Raw genomic sequence first — 14,273 nt, forward strand, 5'->3', positions numbered from 1 at the left:
ACAGTGACAAAAAAATATATAACACAACAATGTAACATATAACAAGACATCACAACAAGCAAAAGCCACAAACAGTAAAAACAATAGATAGGAATAGTAGCCTACATGCAATTACACTTATAGCTGAAGGTCTCTGAGACATACAATTTAAACTCATTTAGTGAGATAAAAGTGCTTAGCTTTAACTGTTTCTGCAAAGCATTCCAGGTTGAAGGGGCATTATAGCGAAAGGCAACTTTACCAAATTCAGACCTTACGGCAGGTGTAATAAAAAGAATGCTAATATTAGACCTAAGATTGTACCTATTGTTTTCTACTGAAGATAAAACTGATAAATAAGAGGGCAACAATCCTATAACTGCCTTATAAATAAAGACAAGCCAGTGATGCTGTCTACGAACTGAGAGAGGAGGCCAACCTGATAAACTGTATAAGCTGCAGTGATGTGTGGAGTACTCAGCCTTAGTGACAAAGCGCAAGGCAGAATGATAGACAGAGTCCAGTGAACGTAATACAGACTTTGCTGCATGCATATATAAAATGTCTCCATAGTCCACAACAGACAAAAAGGTAGCAGCTACAAGTTCCTTCCTTACTTTTAGATTAAAACAAGTCTTATTCCTGTAGTAAAAACGTAACTTTACTCTCAGCTTCTTTACCAATACATGGGGTTTAAATGAGAGCTTTTTATCTAATAAAAAACCCAGATATTTATAACATGCCACTTTTTCAATTTCTTGGCCATGTAGAGTGACAATTTGAGGCAGATCCTGTACATTACTAGAGTGCGTAAACAACATATATTTGGTCTTTTTAGAATTTAGCACCAGTTTTAATTTTAATAGATTCTTTTGTAATATTATGAAAGCATCCTGCATTTTCTTTAATGCCTCATATGGAGGGTTAAGGGTTACATTACATTAGGGTTAAGTACATAACTGAGAGTTATGGGTTCTATAAGCAGCTCCAAAATGGGATTGGAGCTCAAAAACAGATTTATTTTGTTCCTTTCACGCATAATCACATGTCTGAAAATGTATGAAGGAGCCAATGAATGCTTAAAGACCTCAACATCCATGCTGTGAATCTTAGGGATAAGGCAATACTTTCCTCTCCTCCTTCTTGATCAGTAGATTCTGAAGTTGAAAATATTGCCTCTGGCATTCGCAGAAAAGTATGCTCAATAAATAATAATAATAATATGTACTAAGTAATTGCTCATAACATTAAATCCATATGCCCAGCATGAATGCACACGGTTTATAGAATGTTGACTATGTCTAGACTCTCTGAAGTGAGACAGTGCCTGAAGATTGAGCTTTACCATGTTTGAGAGGAGTGATGCTTCCCTCTCTATATTTGCTATAGGCTTATGAAAGACCTTACTGTTGTCTAAGGGAGATGGGCTTGGCAAAGGACCTACATGAATTTCACTCCCAGAGCTGAAAATGTGTTCGTCTTGACATTGAGGCGTAAAAGCACACGGCCGTATCAGACATACAGCACACACACAAACACACACCAGCAATAAAACTTCCTACAGTGTCTACATCTGTACAATGACCCGTTGTATGACATAGGTGCAGGTGATTTACGAAAGAATGAAGCAGGCTCACGTTTTTCCATTTTTATGTATAAAGGTCAAGGAGCAGGTATAATGTATCTTTGATATATATTCCACTCACTTTAACATTACTACAGTATTGTATCTCTGTCAGAGTTTAGGTCAATTCAGTTTCATAAACCAGACCAAAATCAAAGCCAACCAAAATTATGATTTCCTCTAAAGCGAACAAATGAAACAACACTTTACTCAGTAATAATTACTTGATAAATAAACAACACTTTGTTCCTCTGATACATCGAATAAGCTGAATTAATACATATGACAAGTGCAGACTTAAGGTTTAACAATCAAACTGACTACTTTAATGGAAAAAAATACTTTGCTACATATTTTACAGAGTCCAATTTTATTCTACTTTACACAGACCCTAAATGGTAGGCTAGCTATAGTCATGAAATGACATAATTATAGCTCATAATTAGAGCTTAAACAATAATTGTCTACTATACCCTGAAGTACAATACATAGATTTTTTTTCTCCTCCAGATTTCTATTTTAAAACAAATCTGTAGTAATCAGGAGGGCAGGGGGGTGAGACACAGAATTCTCTATATATAAATTCTTGGGAGTCTCTGCATCCTTTCATTGGGTCTGAATAGTGATAGCCTAATCCATGCTTTGATATCCCCAGCTGATCCGAATGGATCCAAATCTAAAAAGGCGGGTTGCAAATTAGGGAATACAGTGTTGATATCAGATTAAAAAGAGGTATAGGATGCACATGGTTTCTTTCTTTCTGTCTTTGTCTAGCTCTCTCTGAGGGGAGCCATGGGCAGAGGGGGTCTTTTCCGGAGACAAGAGGTAAATACAGGGATGGCTGGATGGCAGTGATCCCTAAGATGTGATGGTCAGTTGAATGCTCAGCAGACCAAGTAAACCCTGAAAAAGACAAAGGTCAGGGATGAGGAAGAGAGTCAATGCCACAAACATGCACAGAGATAAAAATGGATGGTCAATCTGTAGTTATGGTTGTTTGGTTGTAATTTATTTTGAATTGTGTATAGTAGTTTAATTCTACCCACATGTGTGTTGATTATATGTAAGAGTGATGCAAAAGTTTGTCATGAAAAATTACACAAATGCTGTGTTACATAGTGTAACAAAAGTAATGTGTTAAAAATAACACAAACTGTGTTGTCCATATCTGGACATAGCTATATTAAAAAACAACTCATTGTGTCATTTTTAACATGCTTTCTTAGAGTAAACAAACACGCACTTAGACACACTAATACACACAAGCCCACACCAGCAGACTTCCGGTGCTCACCTTGCCTCGTGTCTAGACATGACCCAGTGCGATCTCCAGCTGTTCCACCTTCCTGGTAACTTCAGCGAGTTTTGCCGTGGTTAAGGAAATGGAATGGTGCCACACACACACACAAACAAACACCTCTAATACTACGCAAGAGACCATAAGTACACAAAGGATATGTCGAGCAGTAAGGTCCTGAAGGGAATTTTGAGTCTGTTTCTGGAAGGCCAGGCGAGCCTCACATTTGCAGGGGTCCTGGATCACTTCAACTTTAACCTCTTCAGTGAGAGTGAGGCAGGGACTTTAGTTAGCACATGTATCTCAGCATACACATACATTAATGTATATATATTAACTAAAACACTATCTCTGCTCTCAAACTGCAGAAAAGTAAATGTGTAAATCAGTCGTTGGTTTAAAAGTCACGGTCTAGGACTATGTTTAATCTTCTTTCACCCTGTGAAATTTATGGTTTATTTCTGGCACCACAGGAATGCAATATTTGTTCAGATGCAGGTCAGAGCTGGTGCACATTTGTTGGCCTAAGCTTTTCCAGATGTAGTGGCTGTGGTAACATGTAGCTTTAGCCTAGGCGTACATATCTAATGGAATTAGGCTACATCTCTCATTAGCATCCTGCTAGGTGAACATGGAGGCTAATCTAGTACTAACAAATGTTTAGCAACTATGCTATATGGTGGTGGCAGTACACTGCCCCTGACTAAAACTATAGCTAGTAAAATGAAGGCTGAAGAGACGTGGCATAAAATATCAATGGCTGAACAATAACTAATTTGTGTTATTTTAGAACCAGAGAGCAGGGGCCTATTGCACAAAACTAGGATAAGGGATTAAGCCGGGATATCTTGGTTATCCTGGCTCAATTTATCCGTGATCCAGTTGCACAAAAGCGGGATAGGGGGCAGCAGGATATGTTATGGTATAAGTTACCATGGCGATTTATTCTGTGGAGCTAGCCTGCTCCAGACCAGGCTAAGTTCCAGGATCTATTTAATCTCATCCCATATCTCAGTCAGCAGTCACCACAAACGGAAACCAATAGCTATTCCACTGCCCACTACACGATGTTATCACATATACCTAGACCCACTGTCATTATTTAAACGTTTGTGATCATTAATTAACTTTTACATACTCGGCATTCCCGACCTGTCATGCGACAATGTGACGTCACAGGAGTAACTAGTTGCAATATTCTCCTAAACAGAGGTGTTGCTATTTGTTGCTGTTGTGAAAAGGCTATCGCTACCTACTTCACACCGTAGAAGAAGCAATGAAGCCGCTCTAGTTGCCTTGGTGAATCAGTGAATCTGTGATCGGTGGCGGGGTCTATTTGAGGGAGCCGTGAGCGCGCACTTATCCAGGATAGGTTTCACCTGGCTTGATGAATCCGTGTCTGCTCATCCTGGCTTGCTCGTTGTGCAACCAATTAAGCCTGTACGCTCTTGTTTTGGATTCATTGAGCGCAGCTTAGTAACTTATCCCGGATGTCTTAATTCTGCTTTTGTGCAACGGACCCCAGGGCTGGGCTGCTAAAGATTGCAAACAAACACACAAAATCCTGCTATTGCGCAATTTTTCCTGGGGCCTGTTGCACAAAAGCAGAATTAAGACATCCGGGATAAGTTACTGAGCTGTATACAGGTCTCTAGGACAGTTTGGAGTTTGCATTGCATAAACATCTTCATCATGACCAATAAGTAGAGAAGACAAAGATGTTTTGTGTGATAACACTACAGCAGGTATAGACCATAAATCTATTCCTTGTGGGTTTACATGTAATTTCTCTAAAACATGTAAAACATCTCTAAAATGGCACTCAGTTCCACCTCAAAGCCGCCGGCATTAAGGGGCTTTGAGGTCCTTACGTTCAGGGGAACATGTTCTCATGTCCTCATTCAGGGTAAAGCCATCATGACACAGACACAGATAGGAGTGGCTGCTGCTCATACAGATTTGCTCACAGTCGTTTCCCAGGGCACAGTGGTCCACATCCACACCTGAAAGTAGCCATGGATAAGAGGCTCGTCCTTTGACCCTCAAATGCTCCACATTCCAGATGTGTAGAAGATGCTAGTCCACTTCCTAGTGCATGCTAGCCCAGCTCCTTAGTGGCTAAGAACTTAGCCTGCAAACCTGGTCTAAGTTCCTTAGGTTAGCCACTTAACCCTGAGATGCTCTGGGGAGACTAACCCTTGTAATAATAATTGACATTATGTAAGTCGCTTTGGATAAAAGCATCATCCAAATGAATACTTAAGAATTAAAATAAATATATATGAAATTCGGGAACACATTGTACATTTAAATAAATAACACATCTTTCTCTAGGCCTACAAGAATATTTTCCTTTCATTGATGCGCGGATGAATGCTGAGGATTTCAATCTAATGTTTGTTCATACGGGCTGACATTTACACTAAAAAAGTTTCATTTGTATCACCCACTGCCATCAAGGGCATCCACACTCAGTTGTGAAGAGTTACTCTGTGGAAGTCTTGACACTTCCCTTTTATAGCCAATTTCTCATAAGCCCAGAGCCTGCCAGAGAAGACTCCTTTAGTTCAACAGTATGCTAAAAATAAACAATTTAGAGTAACTCTGTGACCCTGTGATAAACAGAGGCCAGCTACCTCACTGTTTCCCTGCCCTGAAGCCAGCTGGGTTATAGCTGACTTGCAGGTTCTTACGTCTTTGTAAGGAACAGGTTTTCTTGTCCTTGTTCAACACATAACCGTCCTGGCAATCGCACTGATAGGAGTAGGTGCTGCTAATGCATATTTGTTCACAGTCATGCCCCATGCCACACTGGTCCTGACCTGCAAACAAGCCAGGGTGGAAAAAAAAGGTTTGGGAACAAAAGGGTCATTCAGGTAGTATGTGAAATCACACAGCACTAGTCCGAGAGGCCAGTGTGGGCCTTTGCTTGAAAGAATTTCTCCTGGCTGGCAGAAGGCACAAATGGCCGTAAACGTAAAAGTGAGCCAGAAAAGCTGCCCAAAACAGCTGACACTCCAGTTAGAGAAAATGTAAATCACTTGGTTTTCTTCTGCTTTGCAACCACATGTCAAGCATGATCGGAAAGTCTGGTAAACAGATTTATCATTGCTAAGCGACAAAGATACTTCACCACACCCCTGATAACAAACACAGCAGACACATCTACCCTAGGTACTCGTGAACTTAGAGGACTTGAATGCAGCTCACTAACAAATTGCAATAAACTTATGTTCGTTGTGTCCGACTGGCAGAACATACACACAGCAGAAAAACTACTCCAGACACACCACTGTTAACAGCCGATGTCAGTTACACTAGCAACACTGAATGCCAAATTGGCACAAACAGACACAAAAAGAGAGATGCATGCAAAGCAACTGATGAAGCCAAGAGTGCATGAAGAACCATGCCACTGAGTTAGTTCACATCTATGGTTAGCTCCTCTTCAGTGGGAAAAATATAGCATAACACTGACATAGTAGACACAATGTACAGAGTCCAAAACTGGTCCTAAAGCGGCCCCTTTTTTTTTGCACTTTCAAAGACCTAAGGTAGGCTACTGTATGTCAGAGACAGTTCTGTGTAGACAGAACCATTGATGCATTCATATACATCCATTGATGCATTCAAGCCTTTGGTAGTCAGAGGTTAAAACAACCAGAATTATATATAAATACATTTAATATATTGATATCGATAATAACAGTATTTTCTACTAACTGGTTCTGAATAGGAACCATACAGCGCTTTGGGACCAGGACTGGACACTGTGTGCATAAGCTGATTCGACATCAACGCTAGTAGCTCATAGCAGCTCACAGGTTCTTACGTTTCAAGGAACATGTTTTCTTGTCCACGTTCAACAAATAGCCTTCCCGACACTGGCAGTAATAGGAGGAGATGCTGTTCAGACATATATGCTCGCAGTCGTGTCCCATGGTGCAGGGGTCCAGACCTGCAATAAGCCATGGTTTAGGAGTCGCTGAAGGCACCAAAGCAGCACATGGACAATTTCACTGGCTGGCAAGTCACCGCGTAACTAAGTGTGATTGTCTGTGTGTGTGTATACGTAAGGTTGCTGCCCATAAAGCGGTTTGTCATTCTCATCTGTACTTAAATCATATATGTTGTTTTGGAGTCATATATGCTTGTGGTTCATATACAGTATACATTAAAGGCTAAGGAATAATCCCTGATTTTTTGTCAGTGATCATACAAGAGGCTAAATTGTATGTCCAACAGAAAGACAGCTCACAACAGAGAGAAATCCCAATACAATCAGTTACTAAAGGAAGCCTGTAATCAGACATTTAAAAAATATCTAAATAACTTCAAAATTAGTTTGATCCCAACAATGATGACCATTTATAGGATAATTATGACGTCATAATTATTTTCACAATTACTTCTTTAGTTCAATTTTTAACATACCAAACTACCATAATATAACTTATAGATTATGAACACTGACACCTTGTCAAGAACAAAGATTTTAAAGCACCAAAAACCTGCATAAAGCTAAGGCATATGGCCAGAAGTGTCAAAAGTTTTACAGCAATTCTTCCTGTTCCTTTTGCCAGTTTGTCAGCTCTGATTAACAATAATGTAATATAATATATTCCTATATATTGCAATGATCACTTGATAATTGCTACCTTAATATTTTTCACATAAAGTGGAAGTGGACCATCTTGTGCACATTTGTGGTGCTCTATAATCTTTGGTCAGGAGAAGAAACTCAATCTTGTACAAGACACTTGAAAATCAATGAGAGTAATCATTTGTGTGTTGCCATAGCCATGTTGTGGAAATTGTTGCAAATGTACTTGTATTGTCTAGGAAGCAATTGCAAGCCTCAGTGTTTTAAAGCAATAGGGCTGTCTATCTCAACAAGCCCTATTAATCCAGAGATGAACACCCTACATCCATCTCATACACTTCAGCCATCAAGCACTTTTGCAGAACCAACTCAAAACAGGGCAAGTTTTCCGTTTCACAAACACAGACAACATAGTTTCCTGGAAAAAGACAGACAGAAATTAGTGAATACAGTTAAGGTTATTAGCTTGAACATACATTCAGCAATAAATTATTAGCAATAAATTAACAAACAAAATATATTTTAAAATGCTAAGTAGAAGTGCAATATGATCTTGCAGATGTCTAGTGACTACAAAACCAGTTTTTCAAGCCCAGTACTTGTTTAACTGTCTAACTACAAAGCTGCTGAGCTGACAGGTTCTCTGAAACTTTAACTTCACAGAAACAAAATACTGGTTCCATTCTCTGAGGAAATGAAGACCCTGTATTATAACAAAGAGTAGTCATTTTCAGAGAGGACCAAGTCTATGACAGCAGGTCAGCTGGTCTGACAGATGAATGGAACCAGATTTCTCAGTCCCTAAATGAACATACTTCTTTAGGGCTGAAAAAGAGATGCGCTAATTATGTTCCAGGCCTGCTCCTACCACACAGGGTCTCCTGGAACTTGGAGGTCAGCTTTTCGATGACTCCGTAGGTCTCCACGTAGAACACGTGGTCATCAAGCGGTTGGCTGGCCATTAGCCGCAGCGACTGCATGTCGGCCCGGTCCACCCCCACAGCGTAGATCTCAATCCCAGAGGCCCTTGCGGCGGCCGACACCTCTTGCACCTGGTCCTGAGGGCGCCCGTCCGTCACAATGATGGCAACCTTGGAGATGCCCTTGGAGACGGGCCGTGCGCCCGACTGCTCGGTGAAGGCCTCGTCCATGGCCTTCTTGATGGCCAGGCCCGTCATGGTGCCCGCCGCTAGGGGGTCGATCCGGGTGATGGCCTGCTTCATGGTCACCTTGTCTGGATGGTCCTTCAGCAGGAACTCGATCTTGACTGTGCTGGCATAGTTCACCACAGCGACGCGAGTGGCGTCCGGCCCCACGTCCAGAGTGTCCACCATGTCGGCCAGGAAGATCTTGACCTTCTCGAACTCTATAGGGCGCACACTGCGCGAGCTGTCGATGATGAAGACCAGATCTAGCGGGCGGCTCCTGCACTGACTGTCAGTGGCTGGTAGACCAATCAGAGATTAGTGTACGTAATAGAAGTTATATCAGTCAGTATGCTTTCATACAGCATGTATGAATTAGATTTCATATTGAAAACATTGATACAAGAATAATATATTGTGGACAGACAAGTGGAATATCACTTAAAATATAAATTTCCTCAAAGAAAAGCTTTCATAATGTCACATATTACATTAATTCTGTATTTGTTTTAGAAACATTCAATGCATATCAGATCACAAGATTTCACAGATTACTGACTATCTTGATTTCTTGACATTAAAGCATCAGCTAATGTGTAGAAAGATTTTATCAAGAGATGCTCTTACCAAGTCATGTTAAAGAAGTTACATATTAGGTGTTGGCGACAAATAATAAGGTATAATTACCTAATTTCTGATTACGAGATCAAACAGCTGAACCATTAGTAAACAACTGAGATGAGATGGTGGTCGTTGATGTTGATGTAGATTATTGTCCAATGGAGATCCACAGGGACCCTTTCCCCAAACACATTGTAGCTCTGATAGTGCTCTCAAGAGATATCATTTAGAAGTCATTGTGAAGCTACAATGTCTTTGAGAAAAGGGGTCCAGGTTTTCAAAGCTTAGTATTAGTTGCTTGATATGACAAGATACAGTTAACAGTTAGTCAACAACGATAACATTTTCTCATATATAGTTTGCGTTCCAATTTGTGTTCATATTGTGATGCCAATCAAAATGATCCGAACATCGAAATGTTTTAGGACATACAGTATTTCAACAATACACAGAAATGAACCATAAGTTCTTAGCAGTTTTGTTTGGACCAGATGGGTTTGTAAGGAAACCCAGCTGTGGAATATTCTACCTGTCTCCACAGGACTGACGGATGTGATGGTTCCACTTTGGGTACTGACCGGTAGCTCTGATGGAACCAGGGTCGTTTGCGGAAGAGTCACCGGTGGCAGAGTCGCCACTGGTGAAGTCACCGGGGCCAGAGTGGTCGATGGTTGGGGGCTAGTCTCCGGCGGTACAGTGGCCACTGGCAGAGTAAATGTCTCTAACATTGGGGTGGGTGTTGGAGGAGGATTGGTCACGGGTGCTATGGGAACTGTAGTTGGCTTGGCAGTCACCAGTGGCATGACAAGGGGGAGTTTGTTGCAAGCCACTGGAGGCACCACACCCTTAAAAGGGGGAGCTGGCTTTTGATAATAGTGGGGAACCCCGGGACGCACGGGGCCTTTGAACCAGTGGTACACCGCCGGGGGGGTGGGGGCCGATGGCCGGTGGTGTGTCAGGGGTGGGGAGAGGGGATAGGGCCGACGGTGCACAACCGGTGGCGAGAAAGGGGGAATGGGTCGATGGTGGAGCACCGGCGTGTACATCCTGGGTGTCTGGCTGTAGTTTGGCGGCGGTTGCTGGAGGTTTGGAGGCTGCTGGTGGTAGTGCAGATGGTGGTGAGGTTGATGGGGGTGATAGTGATACCCATTATACCTGTAGTTAACACCATGTGCTATGGGACCACCAGAGAGGAGAAGCGGTAAAGCAAATTAGTCACATAAAGTCTGCCGGTAGGTGATTAGTTAGACTGGTCTTCAGAGGTGGATCAAATCATACCTGCAGTGGGCCAATGCGACTCTCAGCTTTGCAGTCCAACCAGCTAAACTATATGCATCTGCTAAGTAGCATAAAAGACTGATCTTAGATGACCAGCTAGTACCATTGGCCCACTATAGATAGGATTACCCACCTGTGGTCTTGTATAGGTCATAATGTTCCACTCCTGCTTCTGTCCCAGTGAACAGGTAAACAAACTACAGTATTGTGCGATTTAGAGCCATTTCTGCTTTAGTTTGGCTGAATGTCACCATATCCACTACAGGCAACGGAAAGCTGTTTAATTGAGAGTTGAGGTCATTAAAGACCTGTAGTCCTCCGTGGTCCTAAACAGGAGTGGGAAACTCTGACCCCATTACATTCTCAGCAGATGTTTAGCCAGACTGAAGAAAATAAAAGACATGCCTTCTTGGAAGAATCTGAAGTTGCTATACCACAAAACCATTTGATTAAAAGGACAGCAGTGCACACTGTGCAGGTGTAGCAAAATATGTTTACTTTCCTATGTTGACATTTTATGGATTTCTGTGATTTGGCATGTCTATTATTAGAGAGCTGCCATGTCCATGCAATATCAAGTGTTGATTGACAGATAGGCCATCAATGAGTCCACAAGTGTTAGCCACATAACCACAATCACATCAAAGCTCTTCAGTAATAGATCAGGTCAAAAGCACAAAATAATCAGTGAATAATAGAATTAAATAGGTCTGAGTTGTGTAATCATATCTTCTAAAATAGCTTAAAGACTTCTGGAACAAACGTTTTTTTAATTTTGGAACAAACATTTGTTTGTTGCACAGTGCACTGCTTATCAAAAAACAATGATGGAACAGCTACAATTATTATTTTACACATAAAAATTAATTTAAGAGTTTTTTTCCGAAAATGTGCTGTCCTAAATGTAGTGCGCAATAATGCAAGCAACGGAGGAATCCACCTTGCATTTGTTATATAATGTTAATTAAGCATTGGGTGCAAGACCATCAATGGAAAAGCGAAATAATATGCCAGAGTTTTTATGTCAGAGCACAAAACCAAAGCCCACTGTAAAACCGCATTGCGATATGAATTATTACGCTTGAATTGCTTTACTGAAGCATCTTTGGTTTTAAACTTACCTGCAGGGTTTAGAGTTCTCAGTGGTGGGAATTGTGGTCGGGCAACAGTCCTTCTTTGCGCATAACTTTGCGCCGCTACTTTAGCAGGGTCAACTTCATAAGTCCCACAAACTTCTACCAACAAGACCGAGAGGCCGTAGATCAGACTGCAGATGAAGGGACTCATTGTGCCTCACGATAGTCGTTCTGCTCCCAACTGTCTACTTTCACTGAGGTTCTTCCCATATTTACAAGGATTGCAGATTTTGAAGACACTGCTGACAGCGCGTCTAAGTTTCTTGTCCAATCCAAGGGGTTTCCCCAAGAGCCGGCCCCCTTTTAGGAAAGAAGTGCAAACTGTGATTTCTATGCTAATCTTTAGGGATCAACGACTGTTATAGATTACAATAGTATAGGCCTATCTGTTTTAAAACAGGTCACAAAAGTAAAGCTTTCTGAAAGTTCACTTAGGCCTAATTCCAAAGCTTAGGCAAATCATAAGCTAATGCCTACACAAAAAGGTTTAGAGTCTACACCTTTTCAGTCAAAACAAAAGTAGCCTAGAGTCAGAGTTAACATGCAGTCAACTCACCATCCTTCATCACGCTGAATAGATTAGATTTGTCCACAAGATGGCGCAAATGATTATTTAAACTACACAATCGCGATTTTTCCTAGTACAGTTTTCAGTTTGTTTACAAATTAAGCAGATCAAACATTGCCCTTATTAGACTAGGCAGGATTTTGGAAAATGTGGTTATTTAAAGTCCCGAAGGCAAATCATGTTAATTTTTGGCATACAACATTTTTAGGGGTTTTGAAGGGTGCTGAATTCAAATCTTCTGTATGCCAGGCTCAAAAATGTCCCATAATGCCTCAAAATGGAGAAATCCAATATGGCCGCCGCCGCCAGGTCAAAATCGAATTAATCACTTATCTTTTAGACTGTACAAGGTAAAAACCCATAGACAGTAAAAGAAATGTAATGTGCTTTTATAGGTTTTCACATATAGGGAATTCAATGTCATGCTCAGATTTAAGATCAAGACTAGAGAAAATGCTTGAAATTAATGTACATGGTTAAAATTGTTGTCTCGGATAATGAATAATTCATGAAAAAAGAGGACCATGAAACAGGTTGATGGCTTTCTGAAGAATTTACTTGAAACATGTTTAGAAGCAAGGTTGATTACCATATTTCAATTATATATTTATATTATTTATCTGTATTTATCTATTTAACTATTTATTTAATAATGCATATTTACCTATTTATTTAGTAATTAATCAATTCTGTTCTAATCAATTCTTTAAACTTCTTGTTATGAAGAGGTAGGCTACACACTTAGGCTATCCTAATCATCCTCATCCTCCTCTCCAGCAGTGTTCTGACAGGTGCTGCTGCAGCTGCATGACTCCATGCATAACATGCAACTTTTCCTGCAACTGTAGCGCTGGCTTAGACATCCCTTGACGCAACCACAGGAGGTGATCTCCTTACAAGCTTTTGGAATTGGTGAGAGATAGTAGCTGTGGCACTAACTGATCATGCACATTTGGATGGCCATGATAAGTGTGTGTTGTGTTTGGGCCACCAACATGCTTTCTTGGCAAGGGACGCCCCCCAGTCGTGCATGACTTGTTTTATTATGCCTATGCACACAAGGGAAGCCCGTTATCGTTTTTTCTCTGGTAAACGTGCGGGTTCTCCTGTTTCCGAGGGGCCGTCAAGGAAGATGGCAAGAGTAGCCAGGGGGCTTGGGGAGTCCTCAGCAGCCTCACAAGCCTCACTGTTTTCTCTTAGCACAAGGCCTGCAGTTCCCCAACCTGCTCCTTCTACCAGTCCGCATGAGCTGGAGGAGGAAGATGAGGAGGCCATTGTGGACGTTGAGACTGTTCTTGCGTCTGAGGGAGAGGAGCTACCTTGTGCACTGCCCTGTGTAGCCAGCCCCGTGGGAGGCGAGCCATCTCTGTCTGTCTTAATCTCAGCTCCAGCAGGCAGACAGAGAGCGTCTTTTGAGAGTGCCGGTGGAGCCTGGGTCCATGTTCGGCCCACAGCAGGCGCGTGACAGCTGGCCCTGTGCAGAAGAGGTGAGAGGGTCTCTTGGCAGGCGTACCAGGGGCGCTAGGCGCCCTAGAGCATTCACGCCTCAGCCAACACCTACCTTGGGGCATCCGTGTTGGGGGCCGACTGATCTCATGCAGCGGCTTCAGGCATCCCAGGGGCGGGGTACCTGCCCACAAGCTGGCCGGGGGGGCCCGCGTGCTAGTGGCCGTGGCCTCTCCAGGCGCCCTTGTCGTTCCTGACAATCTCCGAGCCAGCCAGCCTCACCTCTCAGCTCGATGCATTAAGGCTTGGCTGGAGCAGATCCATGGGTGCTCTCCACCATGACCCACGCTCAGACCTTATGTGCAGAGCTGTCCACCCTCCTGGACAAAAGGGCGATAAGGAAAGTGAGGAGTTCAGACCCCCAAGCGGGGTTCTTCTCCCGTTATTTTCCTGTACCCAAGCACACAGAGGACCTTTGTCCTATTTTAGACCTCAGGGCTCTCAAAGTACACCGGTCTCTGAGGTGCAGGTTCATCACAGTTCCGAGGGTGCGGCAGGCCATCAATGCAGGGGACT

At 42.2% G+C, this 14,273-nt stretch overlaps 1 protein-coding gene across 2 annotated transcripts; it reads right to left on the reverse strand.

The window, feature by feature from the left end:
- Positions 1 to 1,618: 1,618 nt before the first annotated feature.
- On the reverse strand, positions 1,619 to 11,883 carry matn3a (matrilin 3a). Of its 2 annotated transcripts, XM_076272760.1 has the most exons (6): positions 11,669 to 11,883; positions 8,372 to 8,947; positions 6,733 to 6,858; positions 3,062 to 3,160; positions 2,898 to 2,965; positions 1,619 to 2,506 (listed from the first exon to the last, which is right to left on the reverse strand). In XM_076272760.1, exons 1-5 carry the CDS (start codon positions 11,832 to 11,834, stop codon positions 2,910 to 2,912), a joined length of 1,023 nt encoding a protein of 340 aa, XP_076128875.1. In that variant the 5' UTR covers positions 11,835 to 11,883; the 3' UTR covers positions 1,619 to 2,506; positions 2,898 to 2,909. The 2 variants fall into 2 exon arrangements, 1 of the variants encoding a protein (XP_076128875.1); XR_012984017.1 differs by lacking the exons at positions 1,619 to 2,506; positions 2,898 to 2,965; positions 3,062 to 3,160; positions 6,733 to 6,858 and adding an exon at positions 9,336 to 10,443 and having other exon boundaries at positions 8,872 to 8,947.
- Positions 11,884 to 14,273: the final 2,390 nt, after the last annotated feature.

Source organism: Alosa pseudoharengus, unplaced genomic scaffold (genome assembly GCF_046254945.1).
Source record: "Alosa pseudoharengus isolate Yale_2024_CS ecotype anadromous, Long Island Sound unplaced genomic scaffold, YU_APseudo_1.1 YU_APseudo_1.1_scf_7, whole genome shotgun sequence".
NCBI lineage: Eukaryota > Metazoa > Chordata > Actinopteri > Clupeiformes > Clupeidae > Alosa > Alosa pseudoharengus.

Coding starts and splice junctions, on each gene's coding strand:
- matn3a (XM_076272760.1), bottom strand. CDS start 11,834: ATGAGTCCCTTCATCTGCAGTCTGATCTACGGCCTCTCGGTCTTGTTG. Junction 8,948..11,668: donor GAGAACTCTAAACCCTGCAG/GTAAGTTTAAAA, acceptor TTGGTCTACCAG/CCACTGACAGTCAGTGCAGG. Junction 2,966..3,061: donor TCAGGACCTTACTGCTCGAC/ATATCCTTTGTG, acceptor CCACGGCAAAAC/TCGCTGAAGTTACCAGGAAG.